At 41.7% G+C, this 26,688-nt stretch overlaps 1 protein-coding gene across 3 annotated transcripts in view; it reads right to left on the reverse strand.

The window, feature by feature from the left end:
- Positions 1 to 2,810: 2,810 nt before the first annotated feature.
- TOX3 (TOX high mobility group box family member 3) overlaps positions 2,811 to 26,688 on the reverse strand; it is a 111,841-nt gene continuing 87,963 nt past the window's right edge. For all 3 annotated transcript variants that reach the window (XM_032325403.1, XM_032325402.1, XM_032325400.1), the window contains exons 4-7: positions 15,533 to 15,802; positions 11,056 to 11,283; positions 9,158 to 9,238; positions 2,811 to 4,826 (exon numbers count right to left, since the gene is read on the reverse strand). In XM_032325403.1, the coding sequence (XP_032181294.1) occupies positions 4,062 to 4,826; positions 9,158 to 9,238; positions 11,056 to 11,283; positions 15,533 to 15,802 (1,344 nt within the window). In that variant the 3' untranslated portion in view covers positions 2,811 to 4,061. The remainder of the gene's footprint in view (positions 4,827 to 9,157; positions 9,239 to 11,055; positions 11,284 to 15,532; positions 15,803 to 26,688) is intronic.

Consider the following 26,688-nt stretch of genomic DNA (forward strand, 5'->3'; position numbering starts at 1 on the left):
GAATACTAATCTGGTTGTGCATCTGTGTGATTTTCCCAGTTAGGCTTTTTTTTTTTTTTTTTTTTTTTTTACAAATTTGCAATATTTCATGGGTAACTAACAACTAGGAGGGCGGGCTGTCTGAACACACCGGGATCAGAGCTTTTCTTTACCTTGCACTGTTAGCAGACAAAAGCCACAAGCATCCTCACGAGATATCCTTCCCTTCCCCACACCTCAACCTTGGGACTCCTGTCTATAATTTTAGACATCTTTTTTTTTTTTTTTTTTAAACTTGTGTCTACTTAGCCTGTTAATTTCTGCTATTACTCTGTGTGTGTGTGTGTGCAATGAAATCCTGAAAGCGAACCAGAATTCTAGAGTGATAGATTACACGCCCATGCTGTGTCATATCCAATTAACTCAAATTGACTGTACAGTGCATTATTCTGTGAGTGCATGGAAGATCAATAAATATGGGGACCGTCCACCCCAGCGCCCCACTTTCCCATCCGATTCTCGTAGATCGGTGGCAGATCACGCTACTGTGATGTGGACGCCACAGCCCAGGCAGGCAGGTGGTGCACAGACACCATTCAAACTTGGCCTATTCAATCTCAACGCCTCTAACTCGCCATTCATGCATAGCAAAACACCATCTGGTCCTATTTTGCCTCCAGCAATCACAGCTGACCAAAACCGATAATAACAGCTGTTGCAAAACAAAAGCCAAACAAAGGGGGTGGGGGGGTGGGGGGGTGGGGAGGAAAGGTTAGATTGAAGTCCAGTGCTGAAAAATGCTCCATGAAGTGAGTTACGGGAAAGAAACCATTCAGAGGTCTGAAGCCCGCTGAATGGACACAGCGGAGGACTTCTCCTTAAACTTGAGATATTAATCCATCTGTCTAGAACGCCTTCAAACCTCCGTCAGGTGGTAATAATATATGGCAGAAATTATGCTGCACGGAGGCATTTAAGCTTTTGTTCTTTGAGTTGAGAACTAATGACCCCGTGTCAGCTAAAAATGAGAACCCCCTTATGTTCCTCCATCGTATGGCGGTGCAGGTTAATGCGAAAAAGGAAACGTGTTTAGCAGGAGTAACCTGGCAGGGGGAGAGAAAAGGTGTGCGTGATGGAGATGGGGGGCGGGTGTTGTGTGGTGGGGGGTGCGTGATGGGGGGTGTGGGTAGTGCGCAGGAGCCTCCTTAATGCCCGAGACCACTTAGGAGGGAAGGCAGTTAGACCATTTAGAAATCCCACTCATCAGTTACCAACATTTCTCGCGCCTTATTTTTCATTGCCCTGATTTATTTCTGACCTGTAACCAAAGCAGCACAGCAAGTACTTACTGACGTTTCAGGACTAGGAACCAGTCACATGTATAAACTGAAATACAGGTTGATCCATAATATGCTTTAGCGAATCCTGAGAAAAATAATCGGGTGACAAGGTTGGAGAAGTCTTTTCATGATTCAAGCCTTTTGACATTTTAAACATACAGTTTTGCCTGATGATTAATTTTCCTAAACTGTAGTCATTAAACTATTTTTTCCCCTTGAAATGGACCGTCAGTGGCTTAGCAGCATTTAATCAAATGTGATAAAACCCAAGATTTATAAAATCATTTAATAGATGTTGCAACACCTGCTTCTAACTGCAAACAGTTGAAAACAGACTTCGCTTGCAATTAAGTCTTATCACTAGTGACATTTTTTTCCCAAGCAATACTTCATGGGTTTTCAAAATGACAATGACAGAACTAATACACAATTACTGTCACATGTAGTTTAGCAATTAATTTTGAAGACATTTGTCTAAAGGTTTCACAACAGAATATAAAATGGTTCTTATTGTTATGTAATGTTAGTTTCAATTCACAGAAAATCTCTTACCATCAGCTCTGCTTCTGATGGGTTGGAGGCAGATCATTTCTTTGTGGAACACAATTGCCTCCTTGTAGATGTGATTAGGCATCGTTCTAAGACTGTTTGAACACTGATACCTGTCAACTAATACATCTTATGAAAAGCTTCAATTTAGACATAAATTTTCCTACAGCAAGAAATCTATAAATTTATAATTAGAATCTCTTGCTGTTCAATATTTGTACATAATACAGAGTACAAGAGGATTATGAAATATTGAAAGCTGAATTCATTATTCATAGCCCACAACATACAGTAAATATTCTTTGAAATACAACAACAACTTTGAGGAATCCATATCCCGTTCTTTCTGAATGTCTCACACACAGGAACTATGGACACCATAACCCACACCCTCATTTTTGCCAGATTAGGATTCTGGTCAGGGTTGACACTTTCTGTTTTTAATTTTCATTTTATCATAAGCAGTTTAAGACTGTTGCCAGTGGTAATTTGCAATTTTTATCAAGACCTCTTCATTATAGCTTCTGACAGGACAGATGCTGTAATTAATCATGCAAGACAACTGGGGATAGTGGTTCACACTGTTCTCAAAGAGGAGCCACTACAGAGCAAGAAAAGGGGGGAAGAAATGAACACTGAAATAATTATTTTCACCATTCTTTTTAATAGCAATAACACAATGCCATAAGTTCTAGCCCCAGACAGAGGACAAACGCTCTTTCCTCTACACTTACCTTGCCACTTGCATCTTAACAAAATGATAAAAATGATAAAAAAAAATTTTCGATTTTCTTAAAAGGTCCTGGATTTAGACCATACGATCCAAATTCCTAGCAATGAATATCCTGTTTCCAACTGAACACAGAAGATGACGCTTTGGCTCAAATAAATGTTGGTATGTGGCGTCCTTTCCCATCATATACGTATTCAAGGAACCGAAAGTGAAATTTGACATATCATTTTATTTGAAAAGTGAACATTTTCCTGGTTGTTGCATCAAAATACAGTCCACAGTTTTTACTGAAATGTGTTTATTCTATAGCAAGATAAAAGCATTTTTGTTTTAGTTAAGCAAAATACAAACAACTTAATTGCTGCTATCATAACTCATAAAAAAGTATAAAACAGCATAAAAACACAATAAGCAACGTAGCAATGAATGGTTTATGTCACCAGTGTTTACGTTAAAGCCTCGTTTATGAAAACTTTACAACACATGATATGAAAACTTACAACTTTGAAAGAAAATATTTACATTGATTATTCAGATGTGGTGCGTTTTTTAAATATTCTACCGGTATCACATCATAATAAAAACTCTTGCATTTTTTTTTAAATCTTAACTTTTTGTAATAACTGTTTTCATTTAAGTGCATTTCCCTTTTTAAAAATACAGTGTTTTTATTTTTCGAAACTTGTCACTCAAAACACAGAATATAATATTCACATTCTTTTCTTCTAATTGGAATGAGTATAATGGGCTAACAGTGGCCATAGATATCATTACAACATATACTGTGGTCTGATTTGGAGAAGTCATGGGTTAAAAAAGTGGAAATGAGTCAATAATGGAATCTAATCACTTGCATTTTTTTTTTTTCTTTTCTGGAGAGATTTAGGAAAAAAAAAATAAGAGCTTTGGCAAAAGTCTGTGATTTACATTATTTTTTTTCATGACAAAAAATGCCATCAACGATTCACGTCATACAAATGTTTGTATGAAACCGGATCTTCATATTTCAGGTAATTAGGACTGTGCTTTTTTATTATTTTAGGGCTCCGGAAGTTCAAATAGCCTCGAAGTGTGGTTTATTCACTTCTGCGGGGGGAAATAAGGCCGTTTTCTATGACTCAGAGAGGCCAGTCTACAGTCATCAGTATGTCCCAAGATTCGTTAAACTGTTTGATTCACATATTGTAGGTATATAGCCTGAATAAATAAAAAAAGGCATCACATAAAAGAGCACAGCTTCTCTTGTTTAAAAACAAAGTGATTTATAGTCAGCTAGAAGATGATACTCAGCTACACTGTGTTCTTATTGCCTATCTAATAGACACTTGAGAGGACCATGTGATCTGTTACACGTTTCCACGTCACGGACAGCAACTTAACGAGCTGCGGCCGCGGGCGCGCGGCGGACCCTCCTTCCGTGCGCCCACCCCCGAGCGCACCTGCCTCTGCCGCGGGCGTCTTCAGAAAATACTGACCTGCGACAGTACTTGAGTCTGTGTCTGAGCCTGTATTTGCGACTGGTGCTGCTGGGAGGCCGGCTGGGGGCTCCCGATGGCGGGGAGGGGCGACGTCATCTGGGAGGCGGCGGGGGAGTGCTGCCGGGGGGAGGGCTGGGAGGGGTGCTGCATGTGCTGCAGCTGCTGCTGCAGCTGCATGTGCTGCTGCAGCTGCTGCTGCAGCTGCTGCTGGCTGATCTGCTGCTGGAGGTGCTGCTGCTGCTGCTGCTGCTGCAGGTGCTGCTGCATGTGGTGCTGGAAATGCTGCTGCTGCATCTGCTGCTGGATCTGCTGATGCATTTGGTGCTGCTGCAGTTGCTGCTGCTGCATCTGCTGCATCTGCTGCTGCTGCTGTTGCTGCTGCTGCTGCTGCTGCAGCTGCTGCTGCATCTGCTGCTGTTGGGTTTGCACGGAAGGGCTCACTTGGGTGGAAGAGGCCGAGCCCACCAGGGTCGCTCCCATGGAGCTTATCAGCGGGGCCCCAATGTTCGATGGCATGTTGGCTGCAATGGTGACCGACGCCACGATCTGGTTCATGGGGAGTCTCATGGTTAGGGGCTTAGGGGCGATTGACCGAGGGAGCGATTGTTGGAGAGTCTGAGGGGAGGCCGACACGGTTGCGTGTTGCGACAGCGGAGGGTTGAGAAGGAGCGAGGATGTCAGATTGGTGGACGCCAGGGTCTGCTGAACGGAGCGGATGGTCTGGGCTTCTGCTGATTCAGCAGCAGCCTGCATGGTGGGGGAGAAAAGTCCCCAAATATTAAGATAGCCAGAGACTGACAGATTGAACTGTTTTTAAGTACTGTAAATGGATTTTTTAAATAAAGGTTTTATTTATTTATTTGAGAGAGAGAGACAAAGAGAGAGAAAGCATGAGAGGGGAGAAGGTCAGAGGGAGAATCAGACTCCCTGTGAACTAGAGCCTGATGTGGGACTTGATCCTGGAACTCCAGGATCATGACCTGAGCCAAAGGCAGTGGCTTAACCAACTGGCCACCCAGGTACCCCTGTAAATGGATTTTTAAAACATGACCGCCATTACTCATTCTTCCCTAGACCCAAGTCTCTGGTCATGTGACTTTTTAGCTTCCCCTCCCCAGAGGGAGAGTGAAATCCCCCACCCCTGGGATCTTGGCCGAGCCTGGTCCCTTCTAATCACTCTGGGAATCCGCCATCACCATGTGTATGGTAAGGGACATACGGCCCTGTCACCACTCGGAAGTCAGCCAGCCAACTGCCGTGTACGTGAATGAGCCCAGGCCCCGCCAACCTCCAGGCTGACTGCAGACTGAGAAGCAGGACCAGCAGATCCTGCAGGGCCGAGACTGCATAACTAGCCAGTTCTCTGGTACCCTCTGAGATAAAGACTCCTCTGTTTTGGGAGTCTTTGGGGCTGGTTGTTACACAGCACGATGTAGCAAAAGGTGGCTGATACACTTCTTCAGTAGTTAAGTCTGAGCTGACCTGCATCCCTAAGAAGCATATTGAAAGACAACAGAGTATCGACTGCCTGTGTTCCAGTCATGCTCTACTACTTAACAACTTTGTGACTTTGGACAACTTAAGTTCCACACTTTCCTTACCTACAAAATGGGGTTCTATGGCATTTACCTTACACAGAGGTTTTGAGCATTAAACTGGCTCATATTTGTTAAGCATTTAGAATAGGGCCTGGCCTACAGAAGCATTTAGCATATGTTAGTAATTTTTTATGAATTAACAGTTACTATTACCAGAAAACCATGACTTGAAAACACCAGGGCTCTGCACGGGCACAGCAGCGTGGGACCATGCTCATGTGAATGTAAGAAAAATGTAACTCAATTCTGCAGAGATACTAAATGGAAGTATTTTACAACCTAAGAAATTGTTGTAGTTGACCTGGTATTTTCAAAGATCTCCACAATTTATCACAGGAGTCCTAGATGAGGGGAGAATGTTCAGCACTCAGGTGACTCCATAACCTCTCACAGGATAAGAACAAGTGATCTGATGTGAGGCTCAACGACAGAGAGAAATGACCTATTACATTCTGCGCTGAACATACACAAATACAGCCACAAAAATAAATACTTTTACTCATGCAACGGTGATGGACATAATTGTGCTTACTATTTTTTCTTATTCGTCACAGAATTAGGTGTTTCTGGAGGCACTGAGCTGATATCCAGTCTCTTCAGTGATATGGAATGCTTACTTCCAGATTTGTATTACTCACATTTTAAAAATCTACCATGAGAAGGAACCTGAGAGGTGATCTTATATTGGAAATCACTCAGTGTGGGAGAAGCCATGGCTAATGGCTTCTGTTTGAACACATTATCATTGTAAAGCACCATGCAACCGTGGACAGCTCTCTGGTTTCGTGCAGAGGCTTGGTGGCCTTGCATGTCTACTGGAGGGGCACATTCTAAATAAACCCTTAGGGTAAGAAGAAACCTGCAAAGACTCATTCACCATCTTAAAAAACCGTTAAATCACCCATAAGGTAAAATACACACAGTGCGGTACATATTCACAAGAAAATAATTCTTATATACTCTAATGTTTAAAAATCACCCAGCTAGTCTTAGTATGAAACTACAAGGGAATCTATATTTAGACACCTGGGCAATCATACCCGTGTGCCTTTCAGATGCCACCCTGGGGGCGAATAGAAATGAGTAGATGAAAGAGGTCTTGCTTGCCTGCCAGGTTCACTCCCTTATGTTTTACTATTAGGCTCCTATTAATTTTTGTTGGTTGTTGGGAAGATTAAAAGTAATATAGTACGGTGGCGCCTGGGTGGCTCAGTGGGTTAAAGCCTTTGCCTTCGGCTCAGGTCATGATCTCAGGGTCCTGGGATCGAGCCCCGCATCGGGCTCTCTGCTCAGCGGGGAGCCTGCTTCCCTCTCTCTCTCTGCCTCCCTCTCTGCCTACTTGTGATCTCTCCCTCTTGTGTCAAATAAATAAAATAAAGTCTTAAAAAAAAAAAAAGTAATATAGTACAGACACATCTTAAGAGAGGGGGCCCAGGCTCTGAATGTAGGGGCAAATGTTAAATGCATGTATGATGCAACGCTACTCACGATTTCTAATGAACATTGAATTTTTGCTGCCTGTGACCTCACTCCTTCGATGAGGTCTTCTATCTGGGGCACAGAGTTCAAACTTGGGCTTCCCACATGATGGCCTTTAACTTGAGGATCAAGATCACATGCCCCCAAGTCCTTGCCCCCATGATTCTTTCTATTATTTGAATATAGTCTGATTTTCAGTCCTTACCATCGTGGAGGCAACCCTCCAGAAGGCCTTTCAGCTGGTTACCATTCCTTTTTAAATTGTAGGGGCCAAAAGAGAACGAATTCTTCAGATGTGGTCTCATCACCACGCTGTACAATGGATACTGCTTCATGTAGGTTCACCACTTTGGACGCTATCTCATACGTTTGGTTCAGACTGAAATGATTTGGAACATCTACCTCAAGGACTATTTGAGTTCCTGCTAGGGCTCTGAATATAAATTAAGGACGCTCTCAAACTGCACTAACTTAATGAAAAGCAAAACAAAACAAAGAAATCCCCACAAACACTATTTTAGATTTTTTTTCCTTTTAAATTCCATCATACTGGTTTTCGGGAATCACGGACTTCCATTTGGAGCTACTTCTGAATCCTGATTCTGGAACCCATATGTAACTTTCAGAGTACCCCTTCCACCTCAGTGACAGACTCGATGAGTCCAATCGTGGTTGCTGTTTCCTGAATGCCTTTTGAGATACCCGCTCTTGGCTGAAATCCATGTGTGGTCAATTATTCATGCTCTAATGCACAAAGATCACCTATTCCTGCTTCTGGGTAAATGAATGAATAAATGATCCACTTAGGAAGTACATGTACACTGTTCCTATTCACGTCACCCCATCTCATTAGCCAACTATATACCTCCCTTCTTAACATCTGTAGCCCACACATTCGGCTGTTGTCTGCCAATATGCAAATCTGAGGCCAGGACTGGTACATCTTACACGATGGGTCTTGCAGCGCCTCAGAAAAAGGTTTTACTATTGACCTGATGAATGTTTTCTCTTTCTAATGAAGTGGAAGGTGTCCTAACAGTTGGCAGTGGAAAAAAGGGAGGACCTCTCCTGATCTGATTTGAGCAGCTGCCAATGGTACATCTTAATATAAAGAAGAGACAGCTCAGGTGAGGAAGAGAAAAAAAGGAATGACATCCTTTCTAAATAGCTTTGCTGGCAACACCTACCATGCCTTGTAGCCCTACATGGAACCTGAGGCCATGCGCAAGACCATGGAATGGAATGCCCAATTGCCAGAGGAAATACATCAAGAGCAAAAACATTAGTTCCAATTAGTCTCCCCAAAGCCTCTCTAAATTCTAGGAAGGCCAAAGACAAAGTTAATTAAATGTTAAAATATAACCTAATAGCTCATGCTCCTTTTGGATCAAGGTAATAATAATCTAGACTGACATTTGCTTTGGGATACGGGTGCATTTTATAATACATCAAGGTCCATTTTATACTCTATGTATAATATATATACATGTCTTTTTTTTGTTAAGTACTTGGAGCATAATTTTATTTTAAATAATCATGAGGTTTATTTATTTATCTGATGGGGAACAGTTTGGTCAAAAATGCGATACCCCCATTACAATAATATAACCATTGGAGAATTTACTTTAGGATGTCCCAAATATGACCAAAACACCACCTGTTTAAACAGAGGACATTCGCATAGATCTCAGTCCCCGACAAAAAGCAAAGATAAAGAGGCTATTAAAAACCTGTCTACCCTATTTGTGTCTGTTAAATAGTTTCAACACACAGAAAGAAAGACCACAGAATCTTCTGGAAACAACTCAGATTCAGCAGCTTCCATTAACTCCTACTTTTCGGGCCATCACTGTGGTCATCTCTCATGGGAACGAGTTTATGAGTTGTCCAAGATGCCTTTTTTTTGGTCAGCTCTAAGGGGAGCTGCCTTGATGTTTTCAACGCCCAGTGGGTGTTCTCAACGCCATGACTCAGAGACCCGCCATCCCCGCACAGGCTTACCTTAGAAACGAGGCTGGCCCGGTATGCGGCCAAGGCCTTCAGGTACTCCTTTTTGGCAGCTTCTGTTTTCCTTTTATACACCTATTAAAAAAAGACCACAATTAGCACCACCTTTAGCATACAGTTTCTCAGCCATAAAATCACAGCCGCGCAAATGAGGTCACAACCGAACTCACTGAAAAAGTTGGTCTGTGTGGCTTTGATTTTCAAATGTGAACACACACACACACATACACACACAGACATATTAAAACAAAACCCTGCCATGCTCATCAGAGCACAGTCTTGATGTTTCCGATGATAAATGGAAACAAGATTTCCAGTTGTAGCACAGATGCTTTGAGAGAAACAGCGGAAGGCCTCACTCTAGGGCCGAAGATAAGGTGCAAGAAGAGTCAAATTGGCTACAAACGTTCAAATTACAGAAAATCGCAAGTTTCTCTATCAGTGCCTCCTTTCCCTCACACACATTTCTAACCCGCACCAAATCAGAGGATTTAAAGACCAACCACAAAAGGTACGTGTTATGAAGGCACAAGAGAAAAGATGAAACCACCTTGGGTTTCTTTGGAAGGAAAAAAAAAACGTCAGGAATGAGAAATTTCTGTTAGGCCAGTGAGTTACATAAACAAGTCCCAATATAGTAAATGTGATGGGCGCTTCCTTTTCGTAACGGTGTCTGATGGCCGTCTGTTAGACCAAAGTGCAACCATCTTTCCAGAGATAAAAGAGGTAAGAGCCTGCTAGTCCCCTTAGGATTACATTTCGGGGACAGAAAATCAGTGTGCCACATACAACAAAAAATGGTCAAATTCTACAGCTGCACTGCACCATCCCAAGCTAGTAGGAATGAGGTCATGATTTGTAAAAAAAAAAAAAAAAAAAAAAAAAAAATCAAGGATTTTCCCCCCATGTTCATTTCTGAGATGGTGATTCTATTTTATTACTAAGAGAGGTCCAGTCATCTGAGGACATGGAACGTCCATTCCTACTAATGGTCATTGGGAGTTTCACACAAGGAGCAAGGAAGCCATTCTTCCTCTCTGTTTGTGGCGGAGATGCTGTAAGGGGAGGCCCAGGAGTCCAGACCCTAAAGAAGTATCTCCTGCCAGCTTGGCTAATCACTCAATACCTCTCATATGGCCGAGTTTTTCAATGACCTTGGAATAAAATTTCAAACGCCCGGTGATGGTAGTGAGACTCACGGAGGTGGGTTCAAAGTTTGGAGACCCACCAGGACGGCATAAAGGTTTGGACAGATGATCAAAGACAAGGCAAGCAGGATGGACCTAATCCCTTTGTAGTGCCCTTTCTGAACAAAGGGGGCAAACTTCACATTACTTAAAATGAAAAGATGATCATCAAAATTTAGGTGTGCAGGATGCCACCTGAATTTCCCCATTTCTCCTCTGAATGGGTTCTGAACACGCTCCCTTAAGGGGGACCGAGAAATCCATATAACTGGGGAGGGGCTTGGATTTACTCAACTGTGTTTCTAAATTCCATAGCTTAGAAAGGCCTTGATGAGAAACAGTCAATATTAAGTGAACGTTCATGCAGGAAAGACGTAAGAGGGGCGCCTGGGCGCCTCAGGCTTAAGTTAAGCATCTGCCTTTGGCTCAGGTCATGATCCCGAGGTCTTAGGATCAAGTCCACATGGGGCTTCCTGATCAGTGGGGAGTCTGCTTCTCCCTCTCCCCTTTGCTCCCTCTGCCCCCCGTTCATGCTCTCTTTCTCTCTCAAATAAATAAATAAATAAATAAAATCTTAGAAAGAAAGAAAGAAAGAAGGAAGGAAGAAAAGGAAAGGAAACGAAAGGAAAGGAAAGGGAAGGAAAAAAGTCCAGGAAATACTCTGGTGACTTTTTCCTATATGGCCGTGCTGGGTCTTTACCTCACCTGCTTTTGTTCTTCGCCAAGGCTGTCCCACATGGATGCCACAATTTTTGAGACCTCTCCAAAAGTGGCATTGGGGTTTTGCCCTTTAATTGCAGCCTGTGTGTCCCTGAAAAACAGGGCATATGCTGATACCGGCTTCTGGGGCTCGTTGGGATCTTTCTTTTTCTTTTTCTTTGGAGTCTTGGGCTTCTTGCCAGAATCTGGAGCAGCTCTTTTCTCTCCAATGGCCTGCAAAGCAGGAAGAAAATTCACTGCTTAGAATGTCCTTGCAGAGAAGGTGGCAAGACCTACCCAGGTCTGCAACTGTACTGTGAAGGTTTTGTTCAGCTGATTCATCAATAGAGGAATTCCCAGCAAAAGCAGGGGAGGGGTGAGTTTTCTTAGAGTTAACTGGACAGCAGAGATTAGCATTTAGAACATTGATTAATGAGACCCAGAAGTATCTTCAATACATTCACAACATATGCTCTAAATAGCAATTATGAGTAATGAGAAACAGAGCAGTCTCTGCACCAGGCAAAGACGTGCGTGTGTATGTGTGCACGTGTGTGTGTGTGTGCATTCCATGTGTACACATACAATATTTTACATTTTCAGAGGCTTTAGAAGTAACTGTAAGTAATTCACAGATATTTTAAATGAGGTCCCTGGCCATAGTCACGTGAATCGACTTTCGCAAAGTTTCATTTTTTTATTTTACCAGAATGTTACCTTGCTCAAGGGTCTCCAGAAACTAGCGGAAATTAGCTACAATCCCCGAGCTTGCACAATAAAAGAAAAGTCATCTCTATTTCTTTAAGTCATGATAACGTTCGAAACAATAGGCTAACAAGAACTATAAAAAATGTCAAAATTCCTTTAAGTGGAGATAGAGAGGAAATTTTCTTCATTAAAATTAAAAACCTCTAAGAGCGCGATGATTGTTCAAATCACCAAGGCTGAAAAGAAGATCGATAAGGAAATAGTCCCATGGAAAGTAGCTCCGCTCAGAAGCCGACTGCCACAGGGACAGTAAGTGCCTCACACATCGTTACCATCGTACGCTCTGAGACCAAGGCCACAGAAATGACCTGGGTATAACTCCCCACGTTCATATACCACGGAGCTCCAGATTCACCTGCTACTCCCCTCATCTAATTTCAGTGATCACATATTATACTTACTAGAGAGGCAGGAGGAAAAATTGATCAGCCTTGCATTCTCTCCCTAGATTACAACAGGACTGAACTGAAGATCATCTTGTAGCTAACTTCATCGGGGAAACGGAAATATGTGACAAAATCGGTTTTAAAAGCCAGCCGTGGGGAAGATCAAGAGAGATAGACTCAAGTCACTAACAGATTGGTTTTTAATGGCCTTGAGTCTCGGATCCTAAATTCAAATTTTCCGAGAGTATCATTAACTCCTGAATGAGAGTCATTTGGAACTTAATCTGATTACTAAAATTCTTAGAGAGAAGACTGTGAAGTAACTTGTCTCTGAGAGCCCTGAACCCTCAAGATGGGGGAGGGAGCCACAAGTCTACTTCTCTGTGGACCCCCTCGAGTCATAACAACTGTGTACTTCACACAAGTAGTTTACATACCTCCAATGGTGGTAAGCCACATCTCAACTCTCCTTCAAAATGCCATCTTTCATAACTCACGATTAATTCAATCATTTTCAATAATGGTCTTTTTGTTTTTCCTCTAAATTCTCAGGATAAATGAGTCTTGTTTATTTCTAGTTAATGAATCTGAACTTTTAAGAGACTCGGATGCTTTTCAGTTAGAGGTTCAGCAGGGGCAAAGTTTTCCTTCAGTGAAAAATATCACTTTAGCCCCACAGGAAAAAAAAAAAATAATAAAGATATATATATGGAGAGAGAGACACAGATTTTTCTAATTGAGTCCAACAACTATACTGTTTTCCTGGAAGAAAAGTTGATACTGTTGGCACCATCAATGCCCCAACCAATGGCAAGGTGAGAGTAATTTCTGGGGCAGCCTTTCCAAAAGAAAAACAGCTCCATCTCTCACTCTGTAAACCAGCATTCCATGGTGACAACCTTTGATATTTCCCTTGGATAACCATGACTTGCCCTAATCATCATTACCTTTGAAGAATAAACCTAAAATGAAGAATCTCACAGTTTAAACAAAAGCTCGGAATTAATTCTCCAAAGGAAACCTGAGCGTTCGGGAAGTTTACCCTCAATGATGATTTTAATCTTTCTTTCTCAGCTCAGGTGCTTGGAAGATAACCAATTGGATTCTGTGCCTTTATACAAAACCTAGACCCTTGCTTACAAGGGAGTAAGCGAGGAGTTGTGGATAAGGTTCTCCTTAGCCAGGACAATTTCCGAGTGGTACAAAAGTGAGTAGATCGGGTGCCTGGGTGGCTCAGTGGGTTAAGCCGCTGCCTTCGGCTCAGGTCATGATCTCGGGGTCCTGGGATTGAGTCCCGCATCGGGCTCTTTGCTCAGCAGGGAGCCTGCTTCCCTTCCTCTCTCTCCGCCTGCCTCTCTGCCTACTTGTGATCTCTGTCTGTCAAATACATAAATAAAATATTAAAAAAAAAAAGTGAGTAGATCATCTGTGGCAATGTGAGTGAAATGAAAGGAATCCATGTGAATTGTGTCCTGGCCAGCTGTAACTTGGCGGGGCCTTTTTCACATCTCTTGAGTTTCTTTATAATCATTGTTCTCAGGTCACCTTCACAGAAACCTGTGAGCAGAGACTGTTAATGCGTTAATGTGTTGACCCCATCTGTGTCCAGCAGGGTGCTAACATGTCCAGTGAGGAGCTAACATGTCCAGTGAGGTGCTAACATGTCCAGGGGGTGCTAATGTGTCAAGACAGATCAAACCCTTCTTCTTCCAATCCCTGCAATATATTCTTACCTCCCTCCCCTCCTCTTCCTCACTCTCAACCCTCTCTAGCTCCTCTTCTTCCATTTGCTACTTAAAAATAAATGATGCCCAGGGCTCTGGCCTTGACTTGTTCCTTACACACACTGAGAAATCCCAATTACTTCCCTATCTTCACATCTAGGTGCTGATGGTCCCCAAATGTGTAGTCCTACCCCCACCCTCCCATGAACTGAGTTCTACCTCAAACATGCTGCTTTGACTTCAACCCAGACCACGACAAACTCTCATCTTCTCCATGGGAGAAAAAGTAACACTCCTCTTTCTGGGCCGATTCTCTCACTCCCTGATAATCCATGCTGGCTCTCATACTAAAATTCCACTTATCTTTCATGCCTTCAGATCCCAGTGGATTACCAACACCTCATGATCCTCCCTCTTACTTACAATTCTCGCTCATCTGGTACCTCCTGTCCATTCCCTCCTTGGCCAAAAGGAAACACTTCATAGCAACTGTTGATCATTTTCCTTTCCTCCGGTCCCTCCCTCTGTAATACATTCTCTACACAGCCAAAGCCATCTTTCTAAAGCATGAGTTGCTTATGCCCCTCCTCTATGCAAATAATTAATCAGCTCTCAACTACCTGCAGGAGAAAGGCTACCACATTTCGGCGATGGCTTTCTTCAATTCCTATTTCTTTCTTCCCCACATCAAACTGTTCATGATACTCATAAATTGACGTGTACTTCCACTGCTCCCTCGACCAGAATGCTGGCCTCTCTCTTCTGCCTCACAAACTTTTATGTATCCTCTTAGACCTAATTCAAATATCACCTTCTCAATAAAGTCTTCCTCAAATCACTCTCCCAAGCAGAATCGATTACATTCTTAGCACATCAAGGTACATCAATTATACCTCTAATCACATCTGGAGCTAGGATTAAACACTGCTTTTCATCCCCAGGGGGGAGTCCCCCAAGTAGTAATTCTCTTATAAATCTTTACATCACCAGAACCAAGTAAAAGGCCAAGCACAGAGTAGGTGTACACAATATGATGAAAAAGGAAAGTACCTAGGACAGGTAACGTTAATGAAACAGAATACCTTTCTAAGCATTCAGAAAAGTCCTCCCTGAAATTAAGTTTTGATTTCAAACCATGTATATTTGAATTACCATCCTCCATGACAAAAGCAGAGATCTGGTACGATTAGAACTTACTAAGTGATCAACATAGAAGGTGTCAAATATGACAGTGGCTCAGCCAACTAACTGGATGAAACTTATCCACATGAACAGTAACTTAGAAGCAGAGCACTTCAGAACTCCTGGGGAATCTAGTGGAAGTCCTCCCTTCCACAGAATGGGAAAATCATGCCTACAAGAGTTAAGTGACATTTCAATGCCTTATGACCAGTAGGAGAAGCTAGATCTCCCAATTTCCAGTGGAATGCGCTTTTTCACAAAAACAAGTAAGTAAAAGGGAGAAGAAAAAATTAAACTGTCACGAATGTAAATGCTAGCCAAATGCAGAAAGGAGGTCATACCATGAGGGAAATTCGAAGACACAGCATGGGCTGATTCCAAATTCTTAGGTAGTGACATAACAAAGGCAGTCAGTCAACTTACTCTGTTGGATTCATCAGCATCCTCTTCATTGATGGAGCTGGAAGGGGAAGGAGTTGCAGATTTGCTCGCTGGTGGTGAAGGAGACGTGTGTGGCATACTGGCCCCTCCCAAATTCAACCCCAACTGGGCGCTGAGCTGAGACTGGTTGATGGTGGTGAGCTGAGTGGGAGGCATGATCCCAGAGCGAGCAGCGTCAGTCATGTGGACGATGGACCTCATGATCAAGGAGTGATCCTGACGGTACTGGGGCACTTGTGTGTGGCTCTGGTCCTAAAAAGACAACAGACAATGGTTGTGGTGGGGGGGAGGGGAAGATCTTAGTCTTCCCAAATATCAACAAGCTGAAAATGTTAGCACTGGTTCCTCAGATAGGTCTGACCTACTCCAGGATGATGGTCCCTGTTCATTAACTCTAAGGACTCATGCCCCAAAAGTTGAAAGGTCAAAAGCACAAAGCCCAAATGGTCCAGCCTCATTAGTCTATTTCACTCTAAAACTGTCACTGGATGACTTTTAGAGAAAATAATAAAAGACCTGGCAGTGAAAGAAAACTTCCAACTCTTATGGAGGAAATGGGTAAGAAAGGGTTGAAGCAGAGGCTCGGGCCTTTCTGGCTCAGCAGTTGGTCTAGTCCTCCATCCTTCTCACACACACTTTCTAGCTCCATTCCCCTTGACCCAGCTCTGTGAGGGAAGGTGAATCCAGTCTTTATTTTATCCTTCTGGGAATGCATTTGACATGTAGAGAGGACGGGCTTAGGGAAGCAGAGAGCCAACATCTGTTTGCTTCAGGGCACCCTTTGTATAAAACCCTCTGTGGTTAACCAGAGGGTCATTCCAATTCTGAATTACATTGTCAGAGGCATCTGGAAGTCATTCAATGTCTTTGGAATTGGATATCACTTTCTTCTTCTTAAACCTGCCTTGTTTTCTTTCCTTCAACCCGACATGATTTAATGGGCTAATAGATTTTAAAAATATGTATAAGGAGGAGGTAGAGATCATCAGAATTAACTTCTCTGAAAATTACTGCAGTCCCTTCAAAAGTAGCCTTCTGTTTTTGGCAGTCATGTAAAAGGCTGTAGAGTTGTTGCCGCTGCTCCTTTTTTTAATTCCAAAGAATCAAAAAAATGAAGACGTGCTTTTAAACAACTTACTTTAAGACTTGTCATTTAGTGTGAGTCTGTGATTTTTACTGAAACCAAATTCTCTTGACTCACAGTGACCCAGAATCCAATTTTATACACAAGCCTACAAATTTTTAAGTGTTCTTCTTTTGAGTCTTTCCAGTATCTTATTTTTGCTTTTTAAAGAAGCAACAAAATGAGTTGTAAATATCTAAATTGGAACATTTGGTTTCTTAATATTTAAATATATAAACGCCACTAAGTAAGAAGCCATCAATAGGAAACTAGTTGAATAAATTATGATCTATCGTACTACAAAGTATTATGAGGCTTTTTAAAATAATGAATTAGATTTATGTGTATTGACTTAGAACAGAGTTTCCAATCTTGGTTCTATTGACATTTTGAACCAGATAATTCTTTGTTGTGGGGCTGTCCTTTGCCTTGTGGGATGTTGACCGCAACCAGCCTCTATTAGATGCCAGCAGCAACTTCTCCCTCCCCACCAGTCATGGCAATCACAAGTATCTCTAGACGTTTCCCTTGAGGAACAAAATTCTCTCACCTGAGAACCACTGACCTAGAGTGATATCCCAGCTATCATAATTGAAAAAGCCCCTCTTTTTTTTTTTTTTTTTTTTTACAGAAGTATCTAGGGGCACCTGGGTGGCTCGGTGGGTTAAGCCTCTGCTTTTGGCTCAGGTCATGATCTCAGGGTCCTGGGATCGAGCCCGGCATCGGCATCATCGGGCTCTCTGCTCAGCAGGGGGGCCTGCTTCCCTCCCTCTCTCTGCCTGCCTCTGCCTACTTGTGATCTCTCTCTCTCTGTGTCAAATAAATAAATAAAATCTTAAAATTAAAAAAAGGACTGTCGAAACTTTGAACAATGGTTATATTTTAAGGGGTAGAACTGGAGGGTGAAGAGAAGAACATCTTAAATGCTTCCATTTATAAAAACACAAAATGAGTTAAAAAACCTAAAATCCTTGAGTCAAGAAAAGCTTAAAACAGAATAGCTAATTGCTTGGGTTACATCTTAAATATATAAACTTCCCATTCCTAAACAGTTAGAGTTATTAAATTGCTGTGCCATCCCAGGAGAAACGTGTCACATGTACTAGAACAATCGCACTCTTTTCTGGCTGACAGTATCGATATGCTCTTCCACTGTTCCTAAAATATCACATTCTATTGGCAGGTGTTCCTCTGCAGACTTGTATCACAGAAGTGGATTTTACATTATCGGTTTGTCCTTTTTTTTTTTTTTTTTTGGATTAGCATTCTACTACTCGTTTAGCTTTTTCTCCTCCTCAGAAATTTGAGCTGTCTACTCTTCCATGTTCTTCTCAAAAAAAATTTTTTTTAAGATTTTATTTATTTATTTGAAAGACAGAGATCACAGGTAGGCAGAGAGACAGGCAGAGGGAGAGGAAGGAAAGCAGGCTCCCTGCTAAGCAAAGAGTCCAATGCGGGGCTCGAGATCATGACCCAAGCCAAAGGCAGACGCTTAACCCACTGAGCCACTCAGGCCATCCTTACTCTTCCCTGTTCTGTTGAAGTTCCACCATTGCTTGCTTACATCACTTCCACCCTCCAACTACTGGCAATTAAGCTACCCTCTTCTTTTTATTTTTTTCTAAGTTTTACTGTTATTTTTTTAAGTAGGCCCCATGCCCAACGTGGGGCTTGAACTCACAACCCCAATATCAAGAGTCACATGCTTTACTGACCGAGGCAGCCAGGCGCTCCTGAAGCTATCTTATTCTTCATTCTACACTCTATATATGTTCTTCAGAATGCACTTTAAAAGTCCTTTCAGACTTCTTTAAATCTAGATGTTTTAAGTGTTTACAAGCAACTTCCAGAGTCCATTTGAACTAAGTATTTTAATTTGGACTATAAAACAGTAAATTAGCCGACTGGCATGACCGGGAGATACACGATGATCTGATTTATGCATCTTTATCATTAATGTAGAAGTTGCTTTGCTCCAAAACCTATGAAAATCAGCACATACAGATACTTGTGACTTGTCCCACATCTACAGCATTCCAGATGAATCTCATCATCAAACAGAAGGCCAGGAAGTAAATTTCCTTGGCTTCATCAGCAATTTCTAGCCTCTGTGGAGCTAGGGTGATGGGAAAACTGTGCTCTAGGGAGCCATGGCCCACCAGTGGAGGCACGTGTTGACAGAGAGAGATGAATGGGGCCCCAAACTCTCTACCAGCATCACCTCCCCACCCTGCCCTTCAATGAAAGCACTCTGTATTCATCTATTTTAGAAGTTGAGCACGCTCGTAACATTTCACTTTAAAAAAAAGAGAGAGAGAAATAATGGGGATGTTCTGCAGTGGGGACAGGGGAACGCTACTCAAGAAACATACTGGTGGTGAGGCTCAGGCCTGACACAGCTTAGAGCCTTCACATCTGCAAACATGTAGGCCCCATCTTTCTGACCTCCCCTGGGACAACACACCGAGAGCCTCTGAAGTCTTTTCAAGGAACCCCTGACCACACCACTGATGCGTCAAAATGTGCTAGTTTTTGCCATGGTCCACAGCTGTCCCATAATAACTTCCTATGCGTGAGGGTTACAGGATGAGGAGATTAATGGTAAAAGGGTCTTTTTAGAAATTCAAGTTCCTTTAGGGCTGCCAATTATTCACAACTACCTTGGGGAAGTTGGTGACTCTTAACAGTTCCAATCGTTTTCCATAAAAAAGGGTAACCTTTGAAAGACACTTCCTTTGATCTTAGGATTCCCACTTAAAGAAAGATGTCAGCACAGTTCAAAGGTACTTACTGAGCACCTGTTATGTGCCAGGCCAGAGAAACCAATAGACCGATTGCTCAAACCCTTGAAAACTAGAAAACCAGCATGTGGTTCTTTAAAACACTACCCGAGTAAAACATAATTTAGAATGGATTAATAGACTGACAAAGCATAAGAAAGAAGAATTCATATCTACTCCTCAAAAATAGCTTGCGATTTCTCCTAGTAGTCATAACACAATAAGGAAATATATAACCATCGATAAAGCCCTAAGAGATTTAATGCATTTTTGAAAATCATTCTCTCTCCCCCATTAGAATTCAGTCTTAAAAGACTTACCCATGATCACTGAAAGGCAAAGCAACTAGTGGGTTCTAAGAGATTGCCACGATCATGTCCGATGTAAGAGCTGAACGCTAGCTTTCACAATTACATTTTCTATCTAGAGTTCTCTTATATCATTTCCTAAACTGTTCATCCTTTGGGGAAAAACTCCTTCTTTCCTTGGTCTCACTCTGTCCTCTGATTGTTATAAGGTAAGGATTTCCCAACCTCAGCAGGACTGACACTGTGGTCTGGATAATTTTTCATTGGGGGAGGAGTATATTGGGCACTATAGACTGCTTAGCACCATCTCTGCCTCCTACACACTAAATGGCAGAAGCCTCCCCTCTCCAACCTGGTTGTGACAATCAAAATGTCTCTCGACATTGGCAACTGTCCCCCTGAGGATGGGGGGCAAAATGCCCCTTGTTTGAGAACTACTTTATTAAGCCATTATAATGTAAACATCTTGGGTGTGGAGGAAGAGGAGGAGCCAACCAGAAAAGGAGGGGAAATAAATCATGTTCCAGGCAGAGGGAACAGCATGTGCAAAGTCTGAGGTAGGAGAAAGCTTGGCATGCCTGAGAAATGGAAAGGTGGTGGGTACAGGTGGGAGGAGGGTGGGCCAGGTGAAGAGGGCAATGCAATGGACGGAGAAGTGGGAACGAGCCATTCCCAGATGACCCCATCGTGCAAGGTGGGGTCATCTGGGAATGCTTCCTGAGGAGGTGACCCACTAGAGCCAAGGTGCAAAAGGAGCATAGAAGCTACTTAGCTAGAAAAGAGGGAAGAGCATCCAAGGTAGAGAAGAGTATGTGCAAAGGCCCGGCGCATGGAGAAGTAAAGGAGAGGCCAGTGTCACCGGGCCAGGAAAAGCAGGACTAGCTATGAAACTGGAGAGGCAAGGAATTGCCATAAAATGACAGGGTATCCGAGGAAGTCTGCATATTATTCAGAGTGTAGAAGGATGTCACGGTAAGCATAAAGGGTGGTTATCTATCTAGCAGGGTTACTTATTCCAATAGATATTAAGTGATCGCCCCTCCAGGGCAACCCATCTAAATCAATGGTAGGCTACTGGATTATAATATAAGTAATATAAATATATATCCCAACACTTTAACCTACATTCTGAAGAGGACCCAAGTCTTTCTGAATGGGCAGGCCATGGACTTCACAAGATAAGAGGCGGCACACTGCTTTCTAGTTGCCCATAAGCACAATTCAATAGAGCTTTGATGGTCTGCACACATCTTGGTGCAGGGAGTGCCCAGATGACATGCCCTTTTCTCTCCACCTGGTAAGAGCCTCTCTGTCTTTTCTTCTTAAAACAGGAAACCGTGGAATGGATATTTCTGGTAGTGGTCCCTCATTTTCTTAAACTGTCTGAGATCCAGTTTATTCCTGAACCTTAATTATTTGAGTGAACTGTTAAAATCCGAATAATGTTATGTGAAAAGGGAAAACTTTGGATCACTAGTATAAATTAAAACCCAGGGACACGTGGACCAACGGAATGCCAAATAAATACCCAGAAAAGGAAACAACACGGTTGTAGTCTGTCTAAATACCGGGCCTGCCTAAGGCTCTGAGCCAGAACTCTGCTTTCTCTTATTTAAAAAGGATAAAAGAGGTGTGGGAGACTTATTAGCCCCACACTGAGACTTTCTCCTGGACTTCAACAAGACTGAAAGCAATTGGCAAGGTGCAAAATGTCCTCACTAAATTACAGTGGGGTATTACCCTTGGACATGAATCATATAAAGATATGTCGGGATTCTGGGGGTGGGAGGGGGCTGGGTGGGAAATGGGCAGTTTGCTCTTACCTTCTCAGCCAACAAAACTCTACCTCCTCTACATATTAAATCTGTTCTTTCTCATTCTACCAGGCCTGGAGCAAGGGCCGGTCCTCCATGGCACTTCCTTGATGCACGGGTGAAACCCCTTTCCCTCTTCCATTGGCATTTATTATAATATCTGTGTGTTGCACGCTTAGTAGTGTATAATTACATATCCTCAAGTACTGGGTTCGGGTTTCTTTGGCAAATGCGAGACAGAGGCTTTCGAATTGATACCTTATTTGAGGTATCACACATGATTACTCTATTTTATTTATATTTTTCTCATGGCAGTGTCATTAATTCCTTCTGGGTTGATTTTTGCCATAAAAGATTTTTAAACATCTAATGTGCATCTTCTGTGCACGTGTACAAATAAATATTTTCTGTAACGATCCAATGTTAGGTTTTCATAACAGAAGACAGCATCTAATTAAGAAGCAAATAACCCAAATATATTAGCGAGTGTGACTAAACACATTTGCACTGGGGTGGTTTTTTAAATCAATATTTCTTGAGAAATGGAGCAATTAAACAATTATCAGTAATAAAAATTGCTTTGTATTAATAAAGATCAGAGAACTACAGATATGAAATTCAGGTCAGTAATTTTACGCTCAATTATTTAAGTTACTGCGTCGTATAGCGATGTTAAAACTTTGTCTCCAAATGAACAACAATCAACCGTCACGGCCAGCTAGTGTATTCCTGACCCCAGTGAACCCTGAAATAAACACCGTTATGACAAATGCATACCAAGGATAATTACAGACCTACATACCACAAACCTTAACTTCATCAAAATATCTGCCCTGAAATAGATAATTTTTCCTTAATAGCTACCCTCAGGGTTATAATCAAACATACCTACACATGAGTGTTTTGTGAAAAACAGTCTTCCTGAAAGTTAATTAATAGTTTCTTAGCAAAATAAAATTTCCAAGAGTTTGCCATAAAACGCTTAATGGTATTGCACCTGTAGACCCCGTCACTCCTTTCTTTTACCAAGGAGTCGGCTCCTTGTTGATTTCTTTCAGCCCCAAGGAAAAGTTCAAGGAGCAATTCCATGTTTACAGCTGTTTATACCTCAAATGGCCTCTTTCATTTTTACTTAATAATCAAGTTATGCTCTTAATAGCAAATACGCAGTCTGTCTTCCATTCATTCTTATACGCAACAGATAAAACACTTATTGAGCGCCTAGTGTATTTTAGCCCAGACACGGTTCCAGGTGCGAGCCTGCCTGCCGCCCATGAGACAGGCAAGAGGAGGGGACAGGCTGTGTATGGGCAAAGGAGGCCACTTCAAAGAGTGACAGGTGCCACGATTAAAGGAAATGGGGCAACAGCACGGAGTACAACCATCATACCTCTACAAAAAAAGTCTGAGCCCTCACGCCAGTTTTATTCGGCAATCTGAGCGTTGTAAAAAATGCTGTCTCTCCTGTCCCTGACCCACTGGGAGGTGCTGGCGGTATCACCATATAGTGGGTGACTATAGGTTATATAGGCTAAAAGCAAGATCCAGGGCAATAAATCAGGACATGACTTTCTAACAATTCTTTTTCTTGAGTGTTACCAATTAGGCAAGTGATCACGTGTCACGCTTTGCACACACGTGAACCGGGGTTAGCAGAAGTTTGGAACACGCTCCACCTTCTAATGGATGACCGTGAAGTTAACTCAACTTTAAAGACAGAATAAAGAACATTTATTTTAGGGGCACCTGGGTGGCTCAGTGGGTTAAAGCCTCTGCCTTCGGCTCAGGTCATAATCCCAGGGTCCTGGGATTGAACCCTGCATCGGGCTCTCTGCTCAGCAGGGAGCCTGCTTCCCTGCCTGCCTCTCTGCCTACTTGTGATCTCAGTTTGTCAAATAAATAAATAAACTTTAAAAAGAAAAAAAGAACATTTATTTTAAGCTATGCCTGGGCCAAGGCTATTTGCTCTACAGAGAAAGGCAAATCATAAAAATGCCTGTGGCCTGTGTATTTGGGGCACACAATGGTCAAAGTATAGTAACTGCTAAGTTAAAAGTGTGGGTGAGAAGCCCCTTTAAAGCAGTCATCAGACTCCGCAAGTTTTTGGATGGCCTGGAAGAGACGCTGCTATTTGAGAAAGCAATTTTGTACATAGGATAATCACTCTCTAATCATTGAGAACAATATATGGCACTCTGGTAGGTCTCAGCAAATACCTGCCAAAGGTTGATACCATTTCAATGTGCTCACATTTGGACTTGAAACGGATAGGTCCCACTCCACTCAAAGTGGGTGTTCTGTTGAGGTCATTGGTGCCTTTCCTACTGTTGACTCAGAATAAAAATACTTTTTTTGACTAATCACTTGACCAAAAACATATCTAACTCGTCGTTATCATTCAATCTGTAATCATTCAATCTGTATGAGAGACTGTCGGTCCCTCCAATGGCTATGTGGTAATTATCCTGTGGCATGTAGCTGTGCAGACTCTGTTGACAATGGCAATGAACATGTGCATAACAATAATAAGGGCTTGTTTTAATAGAACGTTCCACGCGTTAAACACATTAATGACCCATGAAATAACTGTTTTATCTGTAACACATTAAGCAACATCGCTAAAACAATGTATTAATTGAAAGTCTGCTATTTCTCTAAATGTAAGATTTTTTCTTAAAGTATAAAAATGGCATGAAAGTCATTTTGTAAAAACGAAAATAATTCAACTTTGAAATCAGAGCCATAACAAACAATGATTGCGAGAAAAACTTTGAAAACAGGCCTGGTAGTTTTTGGTGTGTTATTCTGCTGGTAGCCCCATTTCTCTGCTTATAAGTGGTATCTGTCCAGAGTGTAACTTAAGAATCTTATGAATATTTTAAAAGCTTTTAATTTTCTTCTCTGCATGCATATCTTCTATAGGACTTTTATCACTCCTTTTCTTTCTCCTTAACAGGTACAGAGCCTCCCAAACTCCAATATGCCTCCCTTACTTCCTGCCTTTTCAACTTCCTAACACTATGTCTGATATGACCAGAGTAACGAGAGTAGCGTTTTCTATAAATATGCGGTATCACAATTAAATCCAAAGCAATATCAAACAAAAATGTCAGTCCTCTAAACATGAAATATAATGTATGAAGGAAAAGTATGTGAATTATCAGTGTGTTTTATAAATTCTCTTTTGGGGGGCATACAAAATATCAGACTAGAGACAATTATTTTACTGTCTGTTTCTTGGATATCAAAGAGAATTTTGAAATTCATCAAAGCTAACCTTCTGTTATGTACAACAGGCTAAGCTGAAAAGAATGTTAACAAGTTCAATTTTCATTCAATCAGCACTACTGCTCTCTGAAATGTTTCATTGCAGGAAAGAAATAAAAATAATCTATATGGTAATTATGAGGATGAATCCCCCAGTAACTTTCAGCTACATGAAAGGTCAGTTCTATTCAAGATATTTTATCAGTCCCCTGCACATACTCCTGTCCTGTCATTTTAAATCTGAACAGCATTTTATTTTCCCATTTACAGCTACCTGCAGAATTAAGTACTTAAGCCAAATAAGAAAAAAAAAAAAAAAAAAAAAAAAAGAAAGAAATGTTGAACGCTGGCAAAGGCTATAATAGCACAGAGATAAATCGTTCAGCTGCTCTCTCAAGCCTCTAGGGCTGCCGATTTTTCTTCTCCTGGTGCACTGTGGGTATTCAAAACTTGTTCAACATGATTTCATTTCATTTCAGGCACTGCCTCAGAAAACTAAATTACAGAATCAATCATACAGAAGGTCAGAGTGAGACTTCATTACAAGTATTGCATGCTTGCATGAATATCTTTCATTTATGACTGACCCAATATGTCACAATAGCTGTCTAGTAAAAATAATCCACTTTCTGAAATTGATGTACTACTGATGTCAGTACTACTCAGCAGGCTGGGCAGATTATAGAGAGGTGTTAAAAAAAAAAAAAAAACACCATCAAACCCTTTGGAGCGCACGTTGTAGATTTTTAGAATTGCAGTCTTTTGGAGATTAAAATAATTTCCAGATGGTCATCTGTACTGACAATAATGCTTAGAGGTAGAGTTGTTTTTTTTTTTTTTTTAACCAGAATATACTGTTGGTTTTGACTGGCCAGCCACGTCCTGTTTCAAAATACACATATACCCCCCTCCCACACCCACACCCACACCCACGCAAATCAAGGTTGTTCTCTGAAGCCACAAACACATCCACGTTCAATTTTTCAACAATTTGCTTTCGACTAGGAGGGCATTCTTTGCATATGTTGCAAAATGAATGCTAATCACTGGGCTCTTTTTAATCCCTCCTGTTTTGTTCCCTGCTTTCTGTTTTTACATATAATGGCATAAAGATAAGGAAGATAAACAGGTTGTGTTTGTTGCCAACAAAAATGCGGCTCATCAGTCATGTGACGAAGCTGTCAGTCTTTCTAAAGGAAAACCGGTGAAGCTCTGAAGAGAAGCCGGTTGGATACAGCATAAACAAGCTGGCTTCTCTCCTTCTGGGATAGTCTTAATTCACCGCAGCAATCCTTAACAGACGGCCATATTCATTTGGATAATAAAACTTCTTACTTGGATAAGGTCTGAAATATCCTGAAATATCCAGCACACACCGGGAAACCGAATGCATGATGTATAAAGTATTATTTATTATTTTTCTGGTGACCTTCCTAAGGCAAATCTCCAAGGAGCTGCTGTGGAGTATTATGATGAAGCCAGCCAACTCGGTACCCGGAGGGAGATCTAGAAGAACCTTGACATAGCCTATTTTTAACCATGCCTCTGGCGATTCTGAATTCAAGTTTATAGGTGAACATGTCAGGTAGTACACAGAACAAAGCCAACGACACATTGTATTCATCATAATTCTGTCCAAGTACATTTTATTCTTTCCAACATTTGTGATTTAAAATCCCATGACATTTCTTCAAGGTGAAATCCGACTAGAATTTTCAATACAAGATTAGTTTGTTTCAAGCCAAAATAAATATCACTCAGGTTCAGCAAAACTTCAGAAAGGCACTCCGTAAATGTGATGAGGTCTATGTCCCTACCGTGACAACAGCCTGCACTTAGCTAAAGC

Source organism: Mustela erminea, chromosome 19, assembly GCF_009829155.1.
Source record: "Mustela erminea isolate mMusErm1 chromosome 19, mMusErm1.Pri, whole genome shotgun sequence".
Classification (NCBI taxonomy): domain Eukaryota; kingdom Metazoa; phylum Chordata; class Mammalia; order Carnivora; family Mustelidae; genus Mustela; species Mustela erminea.